The sequence below is a fragment of the Aquarana catesbeiana genome, linkage group LG11 (assembly GCF_042186555.1).
Source record: "Aquarana catesbeiana isolate 2022-GZ linkage group LG11, ASM4218655v1, whole genome shotgun sequence".
Classification (NCBI taxonomy): Eukaryota; Metazoa; Chordata; class Amphibia; order Anura; family Ranidae; genus Aquarana; species Aquarana catesbeiana.
The window spans coordinates 113,502,266-113,527,032 of record NC_133334.1 but is presented as its reverse complement, the minus strand read 5'-3'; the positions used below and the strand labels follow the sequence as shown (position 1 = coordinate 113,527,032).

The 24,767-nt window shown below is 44.9% G+C and overlaps 1 protein-coding gene across 1 annotated transcript in view; it reads left to right on the top strand.

The window, feature by feature from the left end:
- Positions 1 to 24,767, top strand: part of HRAS (HRas proto-oncogene, GTPase) — a 170,151-nt gene that overhangs the window by 121,817 nt on the left and 23,567 nt on the right. The window contains exons 4-5 of the mRNA XM_073604905.1: positions 11,315 to 11,474; positions 17,486 to 17,610. Of these exons, the coding sequence (XP_073461006.1) occupies positions 11,315 to 11,474; positions 17,486 to 17,605 (280 nt within the window). The 3' untranslated portion in view covers positions 17,606 to 17,610. The remainder of the gene's footprint in view (positions 1 to 11,314; positions 11,475 to 17,485; positions 17,611 to 24,767) is intronic.

Below are 24,767 nucleotides of genomic sequence, written 5' to 3'. Positions count from 1 at the left end.
TGCAATACCCCGCAATACTCTGCCATGCCCTGGAATACCCCGCAATACTCTGGAATACCCCGCAATACTCTGCCATACCCTGCAATACCCCGCAATACTCTGCCATACCCTGCAATACCCCGCAATACTCTGCCATACCCTGCAATACCCCGCAATACTCTGCCATACCCTGCAATACCCCGCAATACTCTGCCATACCCTGGAATACCCCGCAATACTCTGCCATACCCTGGAATACCCCGCAATACTCTGCCATACCCTGGAATACCCCGCACTACTCTGCCATACCCTGGAATACCCCGCACTACTCTGCCATACCCTGGAATACCCCGCAATACTCTGCCATACCCTGCAATACCCCGCAATACTCTGCCATACCCTGCAATACCCCGCAATACTCTGCCATACCCTGCAATACCCCGCAATACTCTGCCATACCCTGAAATACCCCGCAATACTCTGCAATACCCCGAAATACCCCGCAATACTCTGCCATACCCCGCAATACCCAGCCATACTTTGCAATACTCAGTGATACCCAGCCATACCCAGCCATACTCTGCCATACCCAGTCATGCTCTGCAATACCCCGCAATACCCAGCCATACTCTGCGATACTCGGTGATACCCAGCCATACTCTGCGATACTCGGTAATACCCAGCCATACTCTGCAATACTCTGCAATACCCAGCCATACTCTGCAATACTCGGTGATACCCAGCCATACTCTGCAATACTCGGTGATACCCAGCCATACTTTGCAATACTCAGTGATACCCAGCCATACCCAGCCATACTCTGCCATACCCAGTCATGCTCTGCAATACCCCGCAATACCCAGCCATACTCTGCAATACTTGGTGATACCCAGCCATACTCTGCGATACTCGGTAATACCCAGCCATACTCTGCAATACTCGGTGATACCCAGCCATACTCTGCAATACTCGGTGATACCCAGCCATACTCTGCAATACTCGGTGATACCCAGCCATACTCCGCGATACTCTGCAATACCCAGCCATACTCTGCAATACTCGGTGATACCCAGCCATACTCTGCAACACCCAGCCATGCTCAGCCATACCCAGCCATACCCAGCCATGCTCAGCCATACCCAGCCTCTGTCTGTGGCCAGGCTGTGGAAGTCTCACACATGTGGTATCGCCGTACTCAGGAGGAGTAGGAGAATCTATTTCGGGGTGTCCTTTTTGGTATGTACATGCTATGTGTTAGAAATATTGTATAAATGGACAGCTTTGTGTTAAAAAAAAAAAAAAAAAAAGGCGTTTTTAACCACTTCCCGCCTTCCGTCATACAACGTCCTTGACTTTGTGCGGGGATATCTGAATGATGGGTGCAGCTACAGGCATCATTCAGATATCAGCTTTTTCAGCCGGCGATTCCCTACACCATAAGAATGATCATAGCGGCTGTTCCACTGCTTGATCATTCTTACAGGAGGCGAGAGGGGACGCCCCCCCCTCTCGCCACCCTCAGGTGCTTCTACCGACTCACCGCTACGATCGAAGCCAGGATCTTTTTTTTTTTTTTTTTTTTTTTTTTATTTCAGGCTTCCCAGCCTAGAGGTGAGATGTGGGGTCTTATTGACCCCATATCTCACTGTAAAGAGGACCTGTCATGCCATATTCCTATTACAAGGGATGTTTACATTCCTTGTAATAGGAATAAAAGTGATCAAAAAAATGTATTTTTGGAAAAAAGTGTCAAACTAAAATAAAGTAAAATGAACAATAAAAAAAAAATAAACTTTTTTTAAAGCGCCCCTGTCCGTGTGCTCACATGCAGAAGCGAACGCATACGCAAGTCCCGTCCACATATGAAAACGGTGTTCAAACCACACATGTGAGGTATCGCTGCGATCGGTAGAGCGAGAGCAATAATTTTGGCCCTAGACCTCCTCTGTAACTCAAAATTTGTAACCAGTAAAAAATTTTAAAGCGTCGCCTATGGGGATTTTTAAGTGGCGAAGTTTGGTGCCATTCCACAAGCGAGTGCAATTTTGAAAGGTGACATGTTAGGTATCTATTTACTCGGCGTAACTTCATCTTTCATATTATGCAAAAACATTGGGCTAACCTTACTGTTTTTGTTTTTTTTTTAAAGCAAAAAACTGTTATTTTTCCAAAAAAAAACGCGTTCGAAAAATTGCTGCGCAAATATCGTGCGAGATAAAAAGTTGCAATGACCGCTATTGTATTCTCTAGGGTCTTTGCTAAAAAAACATATATAATGTTTTGGGGTTCTATGTAATTTTCTAGCAAATAAATGATGATTTTTACATGTAGGAGAGAAATGTCAGAATTGGCCTGGGCACTCCAGAACGCCTGAAGGTGCTCCCCTGCATGTTGGGTCTCTGTATATGGCCACGCTGTGTAAAAGTCTCACACATGTGGTATCGCCATACTCAGGAGTAATAGCAGAATGTGTTTTGGGGTGTAATTTGTGCTATGCATATGCTGTGTGTGAGAAATAACCTGCTAATATGACAATTTTGTGAAAAAAAAAAAAAAAACTTGATTTTGAAAAGAATTGTGGGAAAAAATGACAACTTCAAAAAACTCACCATGCATCTTTCTAAATACCTTGGAATGTCTTCTTTCCAAAAAGGGGTCATTTGGGGGGTATTTGTACTTTTCTGGCATGTTAGGGTCTCAAGAAATGAGATAGGCCATCAGTACTTCAGGTGTGATCAATTTTCAGATATTGGCACCATAGCTTGTGGACGCTATAACTTTCACAAAGACCAAATAATATACACTAATTTGGGTTATTTTTATCAAAGATATGTAGCGGTATAAATTTTGGCCAAAATATATGAAGAAAAATTACTAATTTCAAAATTTTATAACAGAAACGAAGAAAAATTTATTTTTTTACAGATTTTTCGGTCTTTTTTCTTTTATAGCGCAAAAATAAAGAACCCAGCGGTGATTAAATACCACCAAAAGAAAGCTCTATTTGTGTGAAAAAAAGGACAAAAAATTCATATAGATACAGTGTTGCATGACTGAGTAATTGTCATTCAAAATGTGAGAGCACCAAAAGCTGAAAATTGGTCTGGTTATTAAGGGGGTTTAAGTGCCCAGTGGTCAAGTGGTTAACATTGTATTGACACTCCCAGCAGTTTGCATATGGCAGTATGAACTGCCTTGTGAGTTGGGTGCAATGCGGGAACCCGCAGTGGATTTGCAGGGTTCCCACATCACACAAGTGTGAACCGGGACTTATGCGACCATATTATTTTAGTTGTACCGTTTTTATAGGTCGCATTAAAGGTGGAAAAAGTTTTGAAATGATTTCTCTTTGTCTCATTTTTTTTACATCACAGAAACCTGACATTTTAACGGGTCTTTTACAAATTCTGACAGATGTAAGGGAAAAATGGTAACCTCAAATTTTTAGCGTAAATTGTGTTTTTTTGTTTTATTTTTAATTTAGATTTTATTGAAGGATGCTACATACAGAGTATAATTTCAACAGTATCGGTATTTTTGTACAGAGAAAAAGCAGTTATGAAATAGGTAGCTAAGTACATAATAGGAACAATGTGTCTTGTAGCAGATCAAAAGTAGTAACCTTCAGGTTAAAAAAGGGGATAACTGGATGGGATCTGAAGAAGAGGGTTTCCAGAGTTACCAAACGATCTAGGAGGAGGTGTAGGGAGGGGAGAGGAAAGAAAAAAGGGATGGGGGGGCAGTGATGAGCACCAAGTTCTTGCTAAAGAGGTAACTTAGGGGTAGACCTTGAAGTAGTGGCTGCGGTATCGAGGGTAGCATTCTCAGTTATGTCGTTTGAAGGAGGAGAAGGGGTTAGTGGGCGAGAGATGATCTTGCGCAAAGATTTATGTCTCGTCGGAAGGTGAGTACCTTAGGTTGTGGGTCTTTCATTTGGAGAAAGCAGCCTTGTTTACGGTGTTGGGGGAGGCCCATGGTATGAATGAGAGTTCCTCGAGTTTCGCCTGATCCATAGGAGTGAGTGTTGAGACCACAAAAGGTTGCCATTAGTTGTAGAAACGTGTTTTGGTCTTTTCATGCGATAAGTCTGTGCTGAGTTTGTCTTTAAATAGTAGTTGTAAGAGGTCTCTTTTGACTTGTGAGGTGTTTGGCCGTATGTTGGAGGTCCAGTTTTTCAGGATGAATCTTTTGGCGAGTAGGAGGCATAACAGGGACCAGTCTTAGTCTGGAGGGGGTAGATTCGAATGACCAGGGCATTAGCTGGGGGTCCCAGTTGCCAAATATAAGGAGCAGGTGGTCTTTGGGCTAAATTGTGTTTATTTACAGTCTCACGCACCTTCAGTTTTCTCCATTTCTTGAAAAGGCGCAATTTAAAATTAACAAATTTGGTCTTATGCAAAAACTTGCTTGACCTACCAATAGCATGCCAAAGATGTTCTCATCTGAAGTAGCAACAGATGTGGAGGCACTTGCAGTGTTTCTAAAGAGAAGAAATGGAAATGCGCACTGCAGAGATATGCTTTTTTTTTATTTTTTTTTTTATATAGACATACACTTTAACCACTTCAGCCCCGGAAGAATTGGCTGCTCAATGACCAGGCCATTTTTTGTGATTCGGCACTGCGTTGCTTTAACTGACAATTGCGCAGTCGTGCGACGCTGTACCCAAACAAAATTGACGTCTTTTTTTTCCCCCACAAATAGAGCTTTCTTTTGGCGGTATTTGATCATCTCTGCATGTTTTATTTTTTGCACTATAAACAAAAGAGCGACAATTTTGGAAAAAAAAACACAATATTTTGTACTTTTTGCTGTAGTACCCCCAATTTTTTTTTAAAAAAAGCAAATTTTTTCCTCAGTTTAGGACGATATGTATTCTTTTACATATTTTTGGTAATAAAAAACACAAAAAGCATATATTGATTGATTTGCACAAAAGTTATAGCGTCTACGAAATAGCGAATAGATTTATGGCAGACTGTGACATTATGGCGGACACATCGGACACTTTTGACACATTTTTGGGTCGATTGACAATTATACAGCGATCAGTGTTATAAAAATGCACTGATTACTGTATAAATGTCACTGGCAGGGAAGGGGTTAACGGGGGGGGGGCGATCATGGGGTTAACTGTGTTCCCTAGGTGTGTGTTCTAACTGGGGGGGATGGGACTGACTATAGGAGATGAGAGATCGTGGTTCCCAGCTTGTAGGAACTCACGATCTCTTACTCCTCTCCACACAGAACTGGGATGTGTGTGTTTACACACACACATCCCTGTTCTAGGACTTGTGCCCGCAATCGCTCGTGGCTGGCGGTCATCGCGACCGCCGGTCACGAGCATCCGCACCCCCGCTGTGCAGCGGGCGCACGCCTGCTATCCCGCTTAAAGGGACCGACGTATAGCTACGACAGTTCGTGGGATCGCGCCGACCTGCCGGAGTATAATTACAGCAGCTGGTCGGCAAGCGGTTAAAGAAACTTTAATATTCATGCTGATTTTACATTAAAAATTAATACTTTTCTTATGGATTACACTTTCCGTAGTTATAGGGTATCATTTTAAAGTAGGTCAAAAAGCCTTTTACACGGTAGACAAGAAATGAACCACTTGACCTCCAGAAGATTTACCCCCTTTCTTGACCAGGCCATTTTTTGCGATACGGCACTGTGCTACTATAACAAACAATTGCTCAGTCGTTCAACTCTGTACCCAAATAAAATGGAGCTTTCCTTTGGTGGTATTTGATCACCTCTGCGTTTTTTTTTTTTTGTTTTTTTTTTTTGCACTATATAGGGCAGCACAGTGTTGTAGTGGTTAGCACTTTCACCTAGAAGCAAAAAGGGTCGCTGGTTCAAAACCCGACCACTACACCATCTGCCTGGAGTTTGCATGTTCTCCCTGTGCCTGCGTGGGTTTCCTCCCACAATCTAAAGACATGCTTCTAGGTTAATCGGATCCTGTCTAAATTGGCCCTATTATGTATGAATGTGTTAGGGACCTTTAGGTTGTAAGCTACTTGAGGGCAGGGACTGATGTGAATGTTCAACTTATATGTAAAGTGCTGCATAAATTGACTGCGTTATATAAGTGCCTGAAATAAACAAACACAAAAAAAAGACAATTAAAAAAAAATATATATATTTTTACTTTCTGCTATAAAACATACAAAAAAAAATTTAAATCGAATTTCTTCATCATTTTAGGCCAATATGTATTCTGCTACATATTTTTGGTAAAATAAATCCCAATTGATTGGTTTGAGCAAAAGTTGTAGCGTCTACAAACTATATTTATTTTTACCAGTAATGGTAGTGATTCAGTGACATTATAGTGGGACTGCGATTTGTGGTAGACATTCTGACACATTTGACACTTTTTGGGACCAGTGACACTAATTCAGTGATCAGAGCTAAAAATATGCACTGTCACTGTACTAATGACACTGGCTGGGAAGGGGTTAAGCGGGGCGATCAAAGGCACTGTTAGAATGGCAGATCGCAGTTCTTTGTCTTTTCCTCACGATCGGCAGGTGCCAGAGTCCGCGTTACCTGCCGATCGGCTCCCACTGTGTGTAATCACAGCGGGAGCAAGCCAGTGCACATGCGCATCCCCTACCTGGAAGTGTCGGATCACGTGTATACAAGGCTGCCATCGGGGGTACAGCCAGTACAAAGTAAGGGGCCTGGACCACGGGTCACAACCCGGGCCATCTTTACCACACGGCAGCTGCCGGCAGAGCGGACCGGTTGCCAGGATGGGAGGGTGGAGGTGGGCGGATCCCAGATATGTGCAGGTCCACTCCGGTACTACAGTGTGCAGGGGAGGGGGGTGAGGCCAGTTGGTGCCAGCGGAGGGCCCCATGGAGGAGGAGGTCTGGGTGGAGGAGCTTCCACCGCTTTTTTTTTGTGTGCAGGTTGGGGCCCACTGTCAGGCAGACTCCGCTCTGGTACTACAGTGTGTGGGGGGGCAGTTGGTGCCACCGGAGGGCCCCATGGAGGAAGAGGTCAGGGAGGAGGAGCCCCCCTCCCATCTTTCTTGCAGCTGCTGCTAGAGAGCCCGATGGAGATGGGACACAGGCTCAGCTATCCCTCCTGGTAGGCTGGACAGGTGAGAGCTGGAGGACTGGTGCTTCCCAAGGTGTATGTGACACTGCCCCACTTCACCTGTTGTCCTGCCCCACTTCACCTGTCCTGCTGCCCCCCTTGCATGACACTTCCACCCCCTGTCCTGCTTCCCCCCCACCTGTCCCAAAACCTCCTCTCATGACACTTCCCCCTCCAGCTCCCCTCTTGTCTCTCTGCCCCCCTCCCAGTGGTAGGAGGAGATGGGACTGGAGGAGGAGGATATGGGATTGCAGGAAGAGGAGGATGTGGGATGGAGGAGATGGTACTGCAGGAAGAGGATGACGTGGAATGGAGGAGATGGGATTGGAGGAGTTTGAATTGGAGGAGGATGTGTGATAGAGGAGATGAGATTGAAGTAAGAGAACATGGGATGCAGGAGGAGGAGGAGGACGACGTGGGATGGAGGAGATGGAACTGGAGAAGGAGGAGATGGGACTGCAGGAGGAGGATGTGGGATGGAGGAGATGGACTGGAGTAGGAGAACATGGGATGCAGGAGGAGGAGTTAGGACTGGAGGAGGAGGAGGAGGAGGAGGAGGAGGACGTGGGATGGAGGAGATGGAACTGGAGAAGGAGATGGGACTGCAGGAGGAGGAGGACATGGGATGGAGGAGATGGGAATGGAGGAGGATGTGGGGTGGAGGGGATGGGAGTGAAGTAGGAGTACATGGCATGAAGGAGGACATGGGATAGAGGAGGTGGGACTGCAGGAAGAGGAGGACGTGGAATGGAGGAGATGGGACTGCAGGAAGAGGAGGACGTGGAATGGAGGAGATGGAATTGGAGGAGATGGGACTGGAGTAGGAGAACATGGGATGCAGGAGATGGGACCGCAGGAGGAGATGGGACTGGAGGAGGAGGACATGGGATGAGGAGATGGGACTGCAGGAGGAGGAGGACGTGGGATGGAGGAGATGGGCATAGAGGAGGACATGGGATAGAGGAGATGGGACTGGGGGATGAATGGGATAGAGGAGATGGGATTGCAGGCGAAGGAGGGTGACATGGGATAGGCCTCTGTGGGATGGCCAGTGAGCGGATTTGGTGGGACAGCCAGTGAGCGGGCCCTGGGGAATGTGGGTGGTCAGGCGTGGGGGGGGCCCAGGCCTAAAGCTGTATAAGGGGCCCCAACATTTCTGATGGCTGCCCTGCGTGTGTGTGTATATATACATGATCTGGCACACAGGTGCCACCCTGTAGCAGTAAAACTGCTATAGGGTGAACCTGAACTGGTTTAAAAAAAAAAAAAATAATCATAGTGGAAAAACCTGTTCATAGCTAACCACTAGCTGCCCGCCCACTGTCATATGACGGTGGGATGAGGCAGCTCTCGTTCTGGGCGGACGTCATATGTGATCGCCTTCCCGAGCCACTAGGGGGCGCCCGCCGCGTCACTGGGGACCCGGTGCGCGTGCCCTGCGGCCACGATGTCCGCCGGGCACCCGCGATTGCCCAGTAACTGAGCAGGACCGTGGATCTGTGTGTGTGTAAACACACAGATCCACATCCTGTCAGAGGAGAGGAGACCGATGGTGTGTCCCTTGTGCATAGGGACACCGATTGGACACCTCCCCCAGTCAGTCCCCTCCCCCCACAGTTAGAATCACCTCCTAGGACACACATTTAACCCTTCGATCACCCCCTAGTGTTAACCCCTTCCCTGCCAGTCACATTTACACAGTAATCAATGCATTTTTATAGCATGAATCACTGTATAAATGTGAATGGTCCCAAAAATGTGTCAAAAGTGTCCGATATGTCCGCCTCAATATCACAGTCACAATAAAAATCGCAGATCGCCGCCATGACTAGTTAAAAAAAAAAATGAAAAAAATAAAAATGCTAGAAATCTATCCCCTATTTTGTAGATGCTATAACTTTTGCGCAAGCCAATCAATATACACTTATTGAGATTTTTTTTTTTTTTTTACCAAAAATATGTAGAAGAATACATATCGGCCTAAACTTAAAAAAAAAAATTGGATATTTATTATAGTAAAAAATATTGTGTTTTTTTTTTTCAAACTTGTCCCTCTTCTTTTGTTTATAGTGCAATAAATACAAAAGCAGAGGTGATCAAATACCGCCAAAAGAAAGCTCTATTTGTGTGAAAAAATTATAAAAATTTTGTTAGGGTGCAGTGTTGCATGACCGCGCAATTGTCATTCAAAGTGCGACAGCGCTGAAAGCTGAAAAATGGCCTGGGCAGGAAGGGGGTGAAAGTACTCTGTATTGAGGTGGTTAAGCAATGTTAAAACTGGGCATAGACTGATCAAAATTCAGCCAGGTACAGCAGGGATCAGACGAATCTCTATCTATGTGTGACCCTCCCTGTTTGACAGAAGTCGATTGTTAGATCAACGGAAACGCTGGAAAATGTGTATTCTTACAGCAGTGGGAGGAATATTTTTATCTTAGATTTTTTTGGTTCTGCCATGGTCTTTGCCCAGCTTTAGACTTGGTATTTTTTGAGACTCCACATTCATAAGCATAGTAAAAGTAAGTAATTTTGAGTGCTTTGAAATAAAGTTTACGTACACTTTGCTGCTTATGTTAATAGCACAGAGCATAATACTGCTTTGAATTGTTCAGAAAAAAATGTTTTGCAAGTACAAGTGGTACTTTGTTTATGGTCTTTGGGTTCACAGTTCAGTTATTCTTGCAAAGTAAACCTGGTTTATGTGTGTTTTTTTTTTTATCTATTAACTCTGAAGTAATAAGCACATTTGCAGAAATTGCTAGTGTTTTTTTTTTTTTTGTTTTGCTTTTTTTTGGGGGTTTTTACTTCACATACACATGCAAAAGTACACATTTATTTGCAGGAAAATGCTCTTAAAATTCCAAAACTTTATATACTTTCTGAAAGCAGAGGATCCATAGACTAAAACGTAGTAGTTGCAATTTTTTATATTGCACAATATTTGCAATTTTTATATTCTGAGTAAAAAAAAAAAACCCACAAATCTTCACATTTTTTATAAATTATAAAAGGTAAAGCTTAGTTTATTGGTACGAACTATCTAAAAATGTAAAACTGCTTGTACTCGCAACAGGGTGACAAACTACACTACCCAAAATTGTCTATAGGTGGCGCTTTTTAAAGTCTTTACAGGTCATCAACTTCAGCTGACCATAGACAAATCAAAATTCATTTGGTTCAGTAGGGACCAGCTGTGTGTGGCTGTCCCTGTTCAACAGAAGTCGATCATACAAGTTGGAAAACTTTTCTCAAACATCTGTTCAGTGTATTCTTAAAATTTTGGCTCCTGCTGTCAGAATACAATGTCCTGGCAGGGGGAATTCCTCCATCAGTCTCTCTTGTGTGTATAGAGTGTGTATTTTTTATTTTTTTTTAATTTAACTCGGCCTGCTGGCAATTGTTTATGTACATGTGTGCTGTATGCTTGCATTCGTGTGTGGTTGTTGTGTGTGTGTTTTTTTTTTTTTTCTTGTATTTTAAAATTTTGCCTTTTTTACACTTAACATTATTGCTTTTTCACAAGGGAGCGAAAAGCCCTCTATGTGACAGCGCTTTTTGGGTGAATAATAGCTGTATAATAATCTGCTTGATCGCTTCTACAATATAGCCAGAAGTGTGACAGTCTTGAAAAGTAAATGTACTCACAGCTGCTATTGTGACCATAATTTTACATGCCTCTACTGACACCCATGTAGTAATTATATTGGCGAGATTAAAAGGGGTTAAAGCTCTAATAGTTGCTAAAATTGTTTTTGTTTTTTTTTTTGTTTTTTCTGGGTTGGATAGAATGGAGAAGTGGTAATGAATTTGGTCAAATTTTTATTTCTGTCTGACATAAATTTGTGAGATGTTCCCTTACGACCTCTCGGTTATGCACTTATAAGGAGAATTTAAGGGAGCAGTTGCCATTAAACCAGCTGCCCGAAGTCTTCTTTATACTCCTCTTCAGTTCAAGCTTTTCTGGGTCTAAACCCTTTGTTTAATATTGAAGAAAAGAGGAGTTTGTGACTCCTGAAAAAACACAACGGTTCTTTTACAGTATTTACAGTAAACTTAGGGTAACACATGAAGTGTGCACAGGACATAGGTCATCTGACATGTATTTTTATAAATTTTTTGCACTTATCGAGCAAATATAACAAAACATCTTCAATCGTATATTTAACAGTCCACAAGGTTTGCATACACTTAAAATAAGTATGTGTTTTTGCATTATTTTACAAAGGGAGCAAATAAAACGTGTGAAGGATTCAGATGATGTTCCCATGGTGCTGGTGGGAAACAAGTGCGACCTTCCAGCCCGAACTGTAGAAACACGGCAAGCTCAAGACTTGGCCAGGAGCTATGGCATTCCCTACATTGAAACCTCTGCTAAAACTAGACAGGTACGTGTTTTTGGCATGTTTTTAGTTTTTCAATCTGCACGATTTGCATATGTTAGACTCTGTCTCTAGGGAAAAATGCCTGTAACTACCTTTTTAAAGTGCAGGTCCAAACCACTTCCAAGGAGCACAGGCAGCAAAAGGGCATGTTAAACACTGGATCCTCGTGTCACTTTTTTTTAATGGTTTAGGAAAGGTCACCCCTTTTCAGAGATTGGCTGCTCATAGGAAAGACTGAGTTCCTTGTTAGGGCGAAACTTTTCTTCATACGTGTTTTTGATGCGTTCCAGTGCATCCTACCCCCTTTTTTTCTTTATCTCAATTGAGGACGTGCGTTCCTTTTCATTTTTACTGCATTCCAGATGTGTTCCATACATAAAAAATGCAACTTGTTCTACTTTTGTTGACTGTCTGCCCTAGGTATGCCCCAAGGATGCCTTCTGCGTCTACATATGGGTGGGACTTGAGCTTGGTCTTAAGACTCATCATATCTGTAATCCTCCATGCTAATTTTGGTGAGGACATCTACCTTGGATATAAAAAGTCTACACACCCCTGTTAAAATGTCAGGTTTCTGTGATGTAAAAAAATGAGACCTAGATAAATCATTTAAGAACTTTACACCTTTTAATGTGACCTATAAACTGTACAACTCAGTTGAACAATAAACTGAAATCTTTTAGGTGGAGGTAAGTAAAAATGATAAACTTAAATAATATGGTTGCATAAGTGTGCACACCCTCAAACATACTTTGACACACCTTTTGATTTTATTACAGCACTCAGTCTTTTTGGATACGTGTCCATCAGCATGGCACATCTTGACTTGGCAATATTTGCCCACTTTATTTGCAAAAACACTCCAAATCTGTCAGATTGGGAGGGCATCTCCTTCTAAAAGCTCTGACATGATTTGTAATTTTTTTTTTTTTATTATTTATTTTTTTTTTTTTTTATTTTTTTTACACCACAGAAACCTGAAATTTTACCAGGGGTCTATAAAGATAAAATTGATGCGCTCTAATATACCGTTCAATCAATGTGGATCTATGAAATCATGCTAGAAACCAAAATGTGATTGCGCAATGTAACAAAAAAAGTCCACAAGCAAAAACACAGCACAGTGATGAACTCACGTGCGCCCGATTGTGTTTGTGATTATACAAACATTGCAGGAATTCAATTATCTCAGCTTATTGAGGAATGAACTGCTGTGTGAGCCATCAATTCCATCCCATGAACTAAATTATCTGTGTTTAATTGCATTTAATCGGCACTTTATAATATTCTTTATATTTATATCACTGGCATTCAACCTATTGTTTATTTATATACATTTTCCCAGCACCGTCATGGAGTTATAGTGTGTGTCACGGGGAATATTTGTATTAATTGTTTAGGAATTTGAACACGTATTCACATGAAAAATTTTTAGCGCATCTTTTTCAGCATATTTGCACGTATCTCTCCATATTCATTGATTTTTCATTTGTGGTAGTTTATTTGGAATATTTGGCACTATTTTAGCAATTTTTAGTGTATTTGCACATCTGTTTAGTGTATGTTTGCAGTGTATTCGCACACAATTTTGCTTCTAACCAATTTATTTCAGTATTTTTACACACATCTTATCACATTTTGGTTTCTAGCATGATTTCATAGATCCGCATTGATTGAACTGTATATTAGAGGGCATCAATTTTATCTTTATACTAAGGCTGAAACAACTAATCGATTAATCGGCAACTAATCGATTATGAAATTAATCGATTACTATTTTCATAATCGATTAATGGCCCAGTAACATAATGGGGTTAAAAAAAACTAAAATGAGCCCTTTATAGTACAAAAAGAGCAAATCGCTACTGTAAATATTACTTTCATAGGTCTACGGTGAAAAAATGAACCCCTTACAGTAGTGATTATCTGCTTTTTTTGTACTATAAAAGGGCTCATTTTATTTTTTTTAACCCCCATTATGTTACTAAACGTCTTAGGCCTGGTTCACATCTATGTGTTTTTTGGTGCTTTTTGCAGAAACGCACTACAGTTCATTTACATGGTTCCCTCTAGGACAGTGGTCATCAACCCCGTCCTCAGGGCCCTGAGGACAGGGTTGATGACCACTGCTCTAGGGCACATTCACATTTATGCTTTTTTCACCTGCTGCATATTTGAAAAGGGTCAGGGACTTTTTTTTAACGCAAAACGGATCAAAAGCGGATCAAAAGCAAACTGTATAGGTGTGTACAGAGCCTTATTTCCAAATTTTCCCTTTTTTTCCGATTTGACCCCACTAACGATTAGAAAATTGAACAAACTTTCTTAAAATGAATTTTTTTTTTGAAGGAAGACATTGTTTTTTAAATAAAAAATGTTGATCTCTGAGTCTGATGATATTAACCAGATTCACCCTTTAATAGTATATACAATATATCTCTTTTCTAATATATATAGTACAGTATATCTTCTCTAATAGTATATACAGTATATCTCTTCTGTCTGTTATTCTCGGAGTGGATTAGATATTTTTTTTGTTCCCTCACCATATAGTTGGTTATATTTACCACTGCCTAGAGATATTTAAGAATAAATTGCCTTTTTTTAACTTTACATAACTAAATTGTACACCACACTTTTAAGGTTATTAACCGATTAATCGAAAACAATAATCGGCCAACTAATCGATTATGAAAATAATTGTTAGTTGCAGCCCTACTTTATACATCTTTTTATTTTCTGGGATTCTGATCTCTGTCCAATTGATAGCAGTTTAATTTTATTGTTCAATCTGATACCTCACGATTATTCGCATATTTAGTTTTAATATTTGTAATTTTCACTTATATTCACCTATCTAGTTTTTATCCATTTAGTTAAATATATTACGGTGTGCCCATTACAGCGCTTGGTTTTTATCCATTTCTATTTTTACCAGGGGTGTGTAGTCTTTTTATATCCATTGTATCTTTGCCTATTCGCCATGTTGACTCCATGGGATCAAACCTTGATTCTCTAAGGGGGTTCATGAACCAGGGTTGCTTTCCTTGGAGATGCCAGGTGATGCCATCCACGCCTGGAGAAGACAGTGATTATTGCTAATGGCAATAGCAGCCGCTAACAATAATCACAAGAGAATCTGGCAGGCTGTTTTGTACCCAGGTTGATCGATCAATCAACTTGGTACATTCAGCCTTCCCATTAACGGTTCGAATCTCTGCCGGTTCCTGCTGAACTGACCAAGATTCGAACCGTGTATGGCCGGCCTTTATTCTGGAAACTGAACACTCTGGAAGATGATTGGAATATACTTTTTTTTTTGTCACTGCAGAGTTCTTAAGGGGGCCTTTTTGATTGAACACTTGAAAACATCAAGTTCATGGATTCATGGTTATTTTGCATTGCACTGATAATTTGCTTATTTATGGACACAGATAACAGCACTGTTTTTATTAAGATTTTTCTTTTTATATACTACTTTTATATGTATGATATTTTAATGCTGTATTTTACATCGATATATTCTCAGTCTTCTGGCATCAAGTTAATTCCCATGTCAGTGGCGTAACTAGAACCTTCAGGGCCCCGGTGCAAGAAACCATGGATGGCCCCCCTGACCTCCGGCCAGGGCCCTTCCCACTGATCCCAGGGGCAGCAGGACCTGAATAGGAGGGGGAACAAATCCCCTCCATTTTTCTCCTGCAGCCACTGAATGCCTATCAAAGGGAGAGGAGGAGAAGCAGATTTTTGTGGCTGCAGGAAAAAAATGGAGGGGATTTGTTCCTCTAAATGCCCCCCTTCCCAATCCAGGTGTTCAGGGGCAACATGTGTGCTATTGCAATTGTGACCCCCTGTAGTTACACCCCTGGGATGAGTGGCAGCGGTGTTGGTGGGGGATGGGATGAGTGGCAGCTGTGGGGGAGAGATGGGATGAGTGTCAGCGGTGGGGGGATGGGATCAGTGGCAGCAGTGGTGGTGGGGGGATGGGATGAGTGGCAGCGGTGAGGGGGGATGGGATCAGTGGCAAGGTTTGTGGTTGAGGGGGTGGGATCAGTGGTAGGGGGGATTGAATGGGATGAGTGGCAGAGGTGGTGGGGGGAATGGGATCAGTGGCAAGGGTGATGGTTGGAGGAGGGTGGGATGGGATGAGCGGTAGTGGAAGGGGGGGATTGGATGGGATGAGTGGCAGCGGTGGTGGGCATTGGATGAAATGAGTGGCAGCGGTAGTGGGAGGATGGGATCCGTGGCATGGTTGGGGGGTGGGATGGGATGAGTGGTGGGGAGGGGAATGGTATCAGTGGCAGTAGTGGTGGTGTGGGGATCAGTGGCAGTAGTGGTGGTGTGGGGATCAGTGGTAGTAGTGGTGGTGTGGGGATCAGTGGCAGTAGTGGTGGTGTGGGGATCAGTGGCAGTAGTGGTGGTGTGGGGGGGTTATCAGTGGCAGCAGTGGTGGTGTGGGGATCAGTGGCAGCAGTGGTGGTGTGGGGATTAGTGGCAGCAGTGGTGGTGTGGGGATCAGTGGCAGCAGTGGTGGTGTGGGGATCAGTGGAAGCAGTGGTGGTGATGTGGGGGGGTATCGGTGGCAGCAGTGGTGGTGTGGGGATCAGTGGCAGCAGTGGTGGTGTGGGGATCAGTGGCAGCAGTGGTGGTGTGGGGATCAGTGGCAGCAGTGGTGGTGTGGGGATCAGTGGCAGCAGTGGTGGTGTGGGGATCAGTGGCAGCAGTGGTGGTGTGGGGATCAGTGGTGGTGTGGGGATCAGTGGCAGCAGTGGTGGTGTGGGGATCAGTGGCAGCAGTGGTGGTGTGGGGATCAGTGGCAGCAGTGGTGGTGTGGGGATCAGTGGCAGCAGTGGTGGTGTGGGGATCAGTGGCAGTTAGTGGTGGTGTGGGGATCAGTGGCAGTTAGTGGGGATCAGTGGCAGTTAGTGGTGGTGTGGGGATCAGTGGCAGTTAGTGGTGGTGTGGGGATCAGTGGCAGTTAGTGGTGGTGTGGGGATCAGTGGCAGTTAGTGGTGGTGTGGGGATCAGTGGCAGTTAGTGGCGGTGTGGGGCTCGGTGGCAGTGGTGGTGTGGGGGGGATTCAGTGCAGTAGTGGTGGTGTGGGGATCAGTGGCAGTGTTGATATAGAGGGATGGGTGCCACTCACTTGCAGATCACTTGGTTCCCCCTCATTGCTGGGTCTTGCTTGGGCGTGCAGAGAGGATGGGCGGGGCCTGTGAGTGCAGGCGGAGCTGGAGAAGATGGGCAGAGCGGGCGGGGACTGTGCCCGTGAGTGCAGGCAGAGAATATGGGCGGAGAGGGTGGGCGGGGACTGTGCCCCTGAGTGCGGGATGAGAGGATGGGCGGAGCCTGTGCAGTGTGCCCGTGAGTGCGCTCGGGGAGGATTAGTGGAGCGGCCGGAGAGGATGGGCAGAGCGGACTCCCAGTGAATGACTGTAGTGTACACCATGAGTGTACACTACTGTACTATCTCCCAGGTGGCAGGCCCCCCTACAGTGGCGGAACCCGAGGGCCCAGTCGCAAATGCGACTGGTGCGACCCTGGTAATTCCGCCACTGTCCCATGTACTTGCCACCTAGTTCTTCCTTCTTGCTACTAGGTGGGTTCTCATCCTCTTACAGCACCAGCTTCAGGTGTTGGTACTTCAAGTGGCTCTTGAGTTGCACACAGTCTCCACTTAGGTTCAACTAGTTAGCAATTGTTTGCCCATCACAGTTAGACTGTTTTTCAACGTCCTAACAGTATAAGCCTCCCTGTAATTTCATATTTTTTAATTTTTGTACTCGCTGTCAAAACATTTTTTGGCATCTATTGAAGGACACAGGCCCAAACCCTATGAGTTAGATTCTTCTTTTGGTAATGTTTGCTACAAACTGAGGCCTGCTGGTAGAAGGAAGGGTTACCCTGGGCTAGCCTCAGAATTTGTTTAGTTGCAGTGCTCAATCCTCATGTAGGCAGCAGTGTAACCCTGTTTGTTTTGTAACAGATAAACATTGTTGCTTTATTTTCATCAGGGAGTGGAAGACGCTTTTTACACATTAGTGCGGGAGATACGACAGCATAAGCTGCGGAAGCTGAATCCTCCTGATGAAAGTGAGAAGGGGTGCCTGAATTGCAAGTGTGTTGTATCCTGACCATGGTAAGAAGAATTTCAGACTACAAAGAGTTATTTTCAAGAAATAAATATGTGCAGTGTTGGGACCCTTAATTTTTAATAAATTTATAAATGATATAGGGTCTGGTATTAAAAGTACAATTTCAGTCTTTGCAGATGACACCAAGCTATGCAGTGAAATAACATCCTTGCATGATGTCTCAAACTTACAAACTGACCTCAATGCACTGTTTTATTGGGCAACTATGTGGCACATGAGGTTTAATGTTCATAAGTGTAAAGTTATGCACTTGGGGGCTAAGAATAAGCATGCATCATACAAACTGAAGGAATCAATGGTGGAGAAGGATCTGGGTGTTTTTGGTAGATCATAAGCTTAACCACTTCAGCCCCAGACCATTTGGCTGCCCAAAGACCAGAGCGTTTTTTGCAATTCGGCACTGCGTTGCTTTAACTGACAAATGCGCGGTCGTGCGACGTGGCTCCCAAAAAAATTGACGTCCTTTTTTCCCCACAAATAGAGCTTTCTTTTGGTGGTATTTGATTACCTCTGTGGTTTTAATTTTTTGCACTATAAACACAAAAAGAGTGACAATGTTGAAAAAAACGTAATATTTTTTACTTTTTGCTATAATAAATATCCCCAATAAATATATAAAAAAACACGTTTTTTCCTCTGTTAAGGCCGATACGTATTCTTCTACAAATTTTTGGTAAAAAAATCGCAATAAGCATTTGGTTTGCACAAAAGTTATAGCGTCTACAAAATAAGGGATAGTTTTATGGCATTTTTAATATATTTTTTTTTTTTTTAATGGCAGTGATCTGAGATTTTTACTGTGACTGCGACATTATGGCGGACAGATCAGACACTTTTGGTGCTATTTTGGGACTGTTCACATTTATACAGAGATCAGTGCGATTAAAAATGCACTGATTACTGTGTCAATGTGACTGGCAGTGAGGGGGTTAACCACTAGGGGGCGCTGCAGGGGTTAAGTGTGTCCTAGGGAGTGATTCTAACTGTGGGGGGAAGGGGCTACATGTGACACGACACTGATCACCACTCCCGATCACAGGCAGAACGGGGAAATGCTTGTGTTTTTTTTTTTTTTGTTTTTTTTTTACAGAAACTTTTTTATTGAACAAATCAGCATTACAATACAAATTGAATTAGTGCATTCATTACAAAAATAATAAGAACAATAAGATCTCTACCATCATCCGGTAGCCACTATTTATCAAACATTCCAACTGTGCAGATGTGAGAAGTATCACCCAACAGCATAGCTTAATGCATTAAAGTATTATAAAATCTTAGGTAACATTGTGTAAGTAATCAGTATTCGATTAAACCTGGGCGTGGGGGGGGGGGGTCGGGAAGGATTTGGAGGGGGGGGGACCAGGACAGAAGGAGAATAAACATGGGATAGAAAATGTGCTCCAAGGTGTTTCGCGTCATAATTAAGGGGTAGGGGGTTCAGGGTCCCCGGAAGCATCTACCCAAGAGGACCAGATTTTATCAAATTTCCCTGGGCATTGCCTACTTTCATATGTCATTCTGTATAGAGGGAGTACCAAGTTAACCAACCTTTTCCATGAGGCCAGAGTAGGAGGCTCTACCAATTTCCATCTGAGTAAAATTTCACGTCTAGCATAATATAATGAGAAGGTAAGACACAGTTTACTATACCTATCTCCCTCAACATCTTCCAAATGGCTGAGTAATAATATTTGAGGATCAGCCGGTACATTTAAACCCGTGACATTGCCCAGTGTGGAGGCCACTTCAGTCCAGAAGGGTCGGAGTTTGGGACAGGACCAGACCATGTGCCAGAAGGTGCCCACCTCCTGCCTGCATCTTTGGCAGTTGGCATCTCTTTGATGGTAAATGCGCACCAATCTCTGTGGGGTGAAATACGCTCTGTGTAGGAACTTAAATTGTACGAATTTATCTTTTGCAGCGATCATGGAAGGAATGTAGGAAATCAAACACTCCTTCCACTCTTCCTCGTCCAAAGAAGGAATATCCATCCTCCACTTTTCCCAGGTTTTAGTCAATTTGGTGTCATACTCCACTGTAAGGTATAGATATAGTGTTGAGAGAGGTTTCCCCATCACACTGGAAATCAGGACTCTTTCAATGAAGTCAGGTTCCAAAGTGAGGGGGGCAGGGAACTGGGCTTCAAAGGCGTGCTTCAGCTGCCAGTACCTGAATTGAAAGGAGAACGGGATAGCAAACGACTGTCTCAGAGCCTGAAAAGTCATAAGCCTACTGTCCTGAACTATGTGTTTTTAAGGTAAGGATTCCCTTCCTTGCCCACAGAGAGGGGTCCGGTATACTATAAAAGTGAGGAAGCATAGGGTTACCCCAAAGGGGCATGTGTGGTGAAATGTGATTAGGTGTTGCGTATTTCTTCCTAGCCTCCTGCCAGACCCTCACGGTGGTTCGCATTAGAGTTGTCATGGACGAACTGGCCCTAAGTCCACGAAACGGGAGATTGCTCAGGGCAGAGAAGGATCCCAGAATAGCTGCTTCCAGAGTGACCGCTGGGTTCTGTGCGGGCTGGGAGAACCACCACCGAATCGTGACCAGGACAGCCGCCCAATACTAAATTTGAAAGTTCGGCAGTGCCAATCCACCCCCCGAAAGTTGGAGATAGAGGGTCTGTTTGGCCACCCTAGGCGGCCTCCCCGCCCAGACAAAGTGTATCAGCAGACTCTCTAACCTCCGGAAAAAAGCCTTGGGGATGTGAATGGGGGTATTGCGGAAGAAATATAGATATTTGGGAAGGTAGATCATTTTTAGCAGATTGACTCTGCCGACGGGGGTCAATGGAAGGGAACGCCATGCAGCACACCTAGCTGTTAGATGTGTCATGAGTGGTCGCAGATTGTTTTCCAAATAGTCCTGTACTTTACCACTAATTTTAATCCCTAGATATTTGAAGTCATCTACCCATTTGAGCTGCGGATGTGGCACCGTAGGGGTCGAGGGATGGAGCAGGAAAAGAACCGACTTGTCCCAATTGATGCGAATCCCTGAGTACCCGCCAAATCGATTAATTAGTTCCAGTGCAGTCTGTAAAGAGGACTACGCGTAAGCTAAATAAAGCAGAGCATCGTCCGCATACAGCAATATCTTTTCCTCAATTGGACCTACCCGGGGAACCTTTACACCAGGATCCGCCCTCAACAATATAGCCAGAGGCTCCATTGCCAAAGCAAATAAGCCCGGGGAGAGGGGACAACACTGTCTCATGCCCCAAGATAATTGGAACTTCCCTGATAGGCAGCCGTTAGTACAAATTCTAGCTGAAGGACTACGGTATAGCATATGGAGCCAGTTTGTGAAACCCGGACCAAACCCAAATTGTGAGAGCACCTCCCATAGGTAGCCCCACTCGACGGAGTCAAAAGCCTTCTCCGCGTCGAGTGAGGCCACCGTTCCTTTAGTCTTCTCGTCTGACCTGTCTGTGTGTATGAAGGCGTCTGATATTGATGTCCGTGCCTCTTCCGGGCATGAAGCCTGTTTGGTCCCTGTGAATCAGGGCAGTAATGACCAGGTTAAGCCTATTGGCCAAAACTTTTGCCAGTACTTTTGCATCCACATTCAGAAGGGATATGGGGCAATATGAGGAGCATAATGTGGGATCTTTCCCTGGCTTGGGGATCACCACTATAATTGCGTCACTCATTGTGTCCGGGAGTTTCTCGAGGCGCGTCGATGAAGAGAAGAGGCCTTGAAGTTTATCAACTAGTTCTATAGCATATTGTTTGTAAAACTCCACAGGGATGCCATCAGGTCCCGGAGTTTTCCCTGCTTGCATTAAGTGCCTGGGTTATCTCTAAGGACGTAATTGGGGCGTCGAGTTTGTCACGATACGTTACCATAAGAATTGGGATATCGATGTCATCTAGATATGCCACCAAATCCTCCCTATCATAGTCTACCCTGGACGTGTAGAGGGACTCGTAAAATTCCGCAAAACAATTATTGATCCCCTCTGGTGTGTGGGTCAGCTGTCCCGAGGAGTCCCTGATATGTGAGATGCTCATCCCTCCCGCCTGCTCTCTAGAGAGCCAGGCCAACAGACGGCCTGACCACTCTCCCTGCTCAAAGATCCGTTGGGATTGAGCCAGCATTTTCTTCTGGGTAAGAGAGGTACGGAGACTAATAACCTCCTTCGTCATAAGTTGTAACTGTGAATAGTGTATAGGGTCTCGGGTACGAACAAAAAGAACCTCAGCACTACTCCCCTCTCTCTCAGCCTTTATCAAGTCTGCCTTACGCTCCCTGCAAACTCTGGCAATGATGGTCTGGTAATGTCCCCTCGTCGTGGCCTTAAAGGCATCCCACACAACTGTGGGGTCAGCTGAGCCTACGTTAACCGCCCAAAAGTCAATCAATTCAGTTCTGAATTGGGAGTCCACAGCAGTGTCTGAAATCCAGAATCTAGAGAGCCTCCATATCTTGTCTACTGAGCCCAGGGAGAGGTCCAATGACAACAGCAAGGGTGCGTGATCGGAGATTCCCCTAGGCAATATTTGTATGTCTGTGACGCGTGGGAGGACCGGGCTACCAGCAAAGACTAAGTCTATACGGGAAAAGGTTCTATGAGAGGCCGAATGGCATGTAAACGCCCTGGCCTGGGGGTGTCTCCACCTCCAAATATCTGTCAGGCCATAGGTATCCGCCCACTCAGCCAACCCAGGGCAATGATGTCCCGCAGTCGTCAATCTGTCAAGAACCGGGTCAGGGACCAAATTAAAGTCACCCAGTGTGATATTATTGTCAGATGCAAAGTCGGCCATTTTGCTGGTGATCTGATTGAGCACCAGCAAGGAAGCCGGCGGGGGGCAAATACAAGCCCACAATGGTCCACGTTAGAGAGTATATTTTAGCATGAATAATAACATACCGTCCACCAGGGTCCAGGGCCAAATCCAGGAGCCGGAAAGGAAGGGACTTCAGTATCAGGATAGTAACACCCCTGGAGAAGCTGGAGTGTGTGGAGTGGTAGTGGTAGCCCACCCATGGTTTTTTAAGGGCCAGAACCCTACTTCCAATTAGGTGCGTTTCCTGGAGCACACATATATGTGGGTTATAAGCTTTAATGAATTGGAACACCAGGGAGCGCTTAACCGGGGAGGTCAATCCCCTGGTGTTCCAGGAAATGATATTAAGGGAGGACATGGTTACTAGAGATGATAGGAATATTAGGATCAGTATGGGTCACGGCTCCTGAATTGGACCCCCGAACCCAAAATGGACACACCTGGAAACAATGCAATGCTGATAAATCAATTATTTTAGTGTAAATATAGAACAAAAACAAGACCAAACTAAAAACAAACATAGGAGCCCAATATCTACAGTAACTTGAGCTAGCCCCATGAGGGGAACTTACCCCACCCCCCTCCCCACCCAGCCCCTCCAAACTGAGGCGGGTTTCAATCCCAAACCGATTCAGCTCGCCGGCTGCAACAGGGAGTCCGTGGAAGAGGCGAGCCCCCACCCCCCTAGATTCCTACGGGGGGGCAAGCAGCAGTTCAAGCAGCTTTCCTAGTGTAAGATCTCCGCTGTTGTAATGTAACAGGCTGTGAGGATGTAAGAGTCAACCAGAGAAAAGTAAACCATGTTGCATCCCCACAGTAAAGTCGATCCAGCAAAAGGAGGACACATAGCATGAACTCCAGTGCTCCGCGAAAGGGAGCAAGTAAGAACAAAAGAGCTTCATATCTCAACAGTCTCCTGCCAATAGCCTCCGGCAGGGGCACAAACTTAGATGTTTCTGGTAGGGATAATTAGCTACCCCATCAAGTCCGCACGCACCATGGGTTTAAACTGGGCATAACAAGTGCAACAGAACTAGGCATCCATGGGGTAATTCTTGTGGAAACTTAGACCTGAGCCCAGGTCACCGTGAATAAGCAATGAAAGGAGGTCAAGCGGCACATACCGATTAGCTGATCAACGGATCTGTGGTAACGAGTCCAGCCAGGTAGAGGCCTCTCTTGGTGTACTAAAGAATCAAGTTGTCTCGCCGTCTTGGACTCTCAGGCGAGCAGGGAAGAGTACACTGTAGCGAATGCTGCGTGATCTCAATGCCGCCTTGACTTGATCGAAAGATTTCCTGAGCTTCTGGGTCTCCACCGAATAGTCAGGGAAGATCATCAACTTAGCATTTTGGTATCTGAGGTCGCCAACATTTCTGGAGGCACGGAGGACTTCGTCTCTGTCTCTGAAATTGAGGAGACGGAGAATGAAGGTGCGGGAATTGGATCCAGGAGGCCCCGGCTTGGGCGGGATGCGGTGTGCCCTCTCAACCGTGTAATGGGGGGACCAACGGGCCTCGGGTAGAAGGTCACGCAACATACCCTCTATAAAGGAGGTAGGATTGTTCCCCTCCGCCCCCTCTGGTAAGCCAATAATATGGAGGTTGTTGCGCCGATTTCTGTTCTCCGCGTCTTCGGCTCTGTATTCTAGGGCCTTTACTTTGGTTTGAAGTGTGCGGAGAGCTACTCCATGCTCCGCCATAGTGTCTTCAGTGGTGCTCAGTCTTTGCTCCGACTCAGTGACTCGCGACCTGAGTTTGTCTATATCTTGGCGGATTAGTCCCATATCCAACTGAACAGCCTCAATTTTTGTTGTGAGCGTTGATTGGCAAGTGGCAATGGCCGCCATTACGTCCGCCAGCCGGGGGGTCGGGAATCGTCCGACTCCATGAGGCTCGTCTGTGAGGCTCTATGGGCGCTGCGGGTGGAATGAGCTGCTGGACAGGGGTAGGTGGGTGTCGGAGGGGAATCCGACCGTGGCGGAAAGGTCAGTTTTTTGCCCCCTTTACTATACTTTGCGCTAGAGTTCCTGCATCTCATTCAGCTGTCCGGGGTCTTGCTCTGTGCAGTAATCAGTAGGTATCTGCGGGAGTCTAACAGGGGGGGACAGGGATAGTCAAACGGTGCAGTATAGCAGGTGTCCCTCAAGACAGATCCCCCAGCTGCGGCCCACCGATCACAAAAGCTGTCTCCAGGCTTCCAGGGGTCTACAGGGGTTTACAGTCTGTCCCCAGCCTGTCTCACTCAGGGTGTCTAGGGTGGGGGGAAGCCTCAGGCCCTCACAGAAGGCACTCACCCGTCCACTCAGGCCACCCTGTCCCAGGGCTAGGGCTCGATCCCAA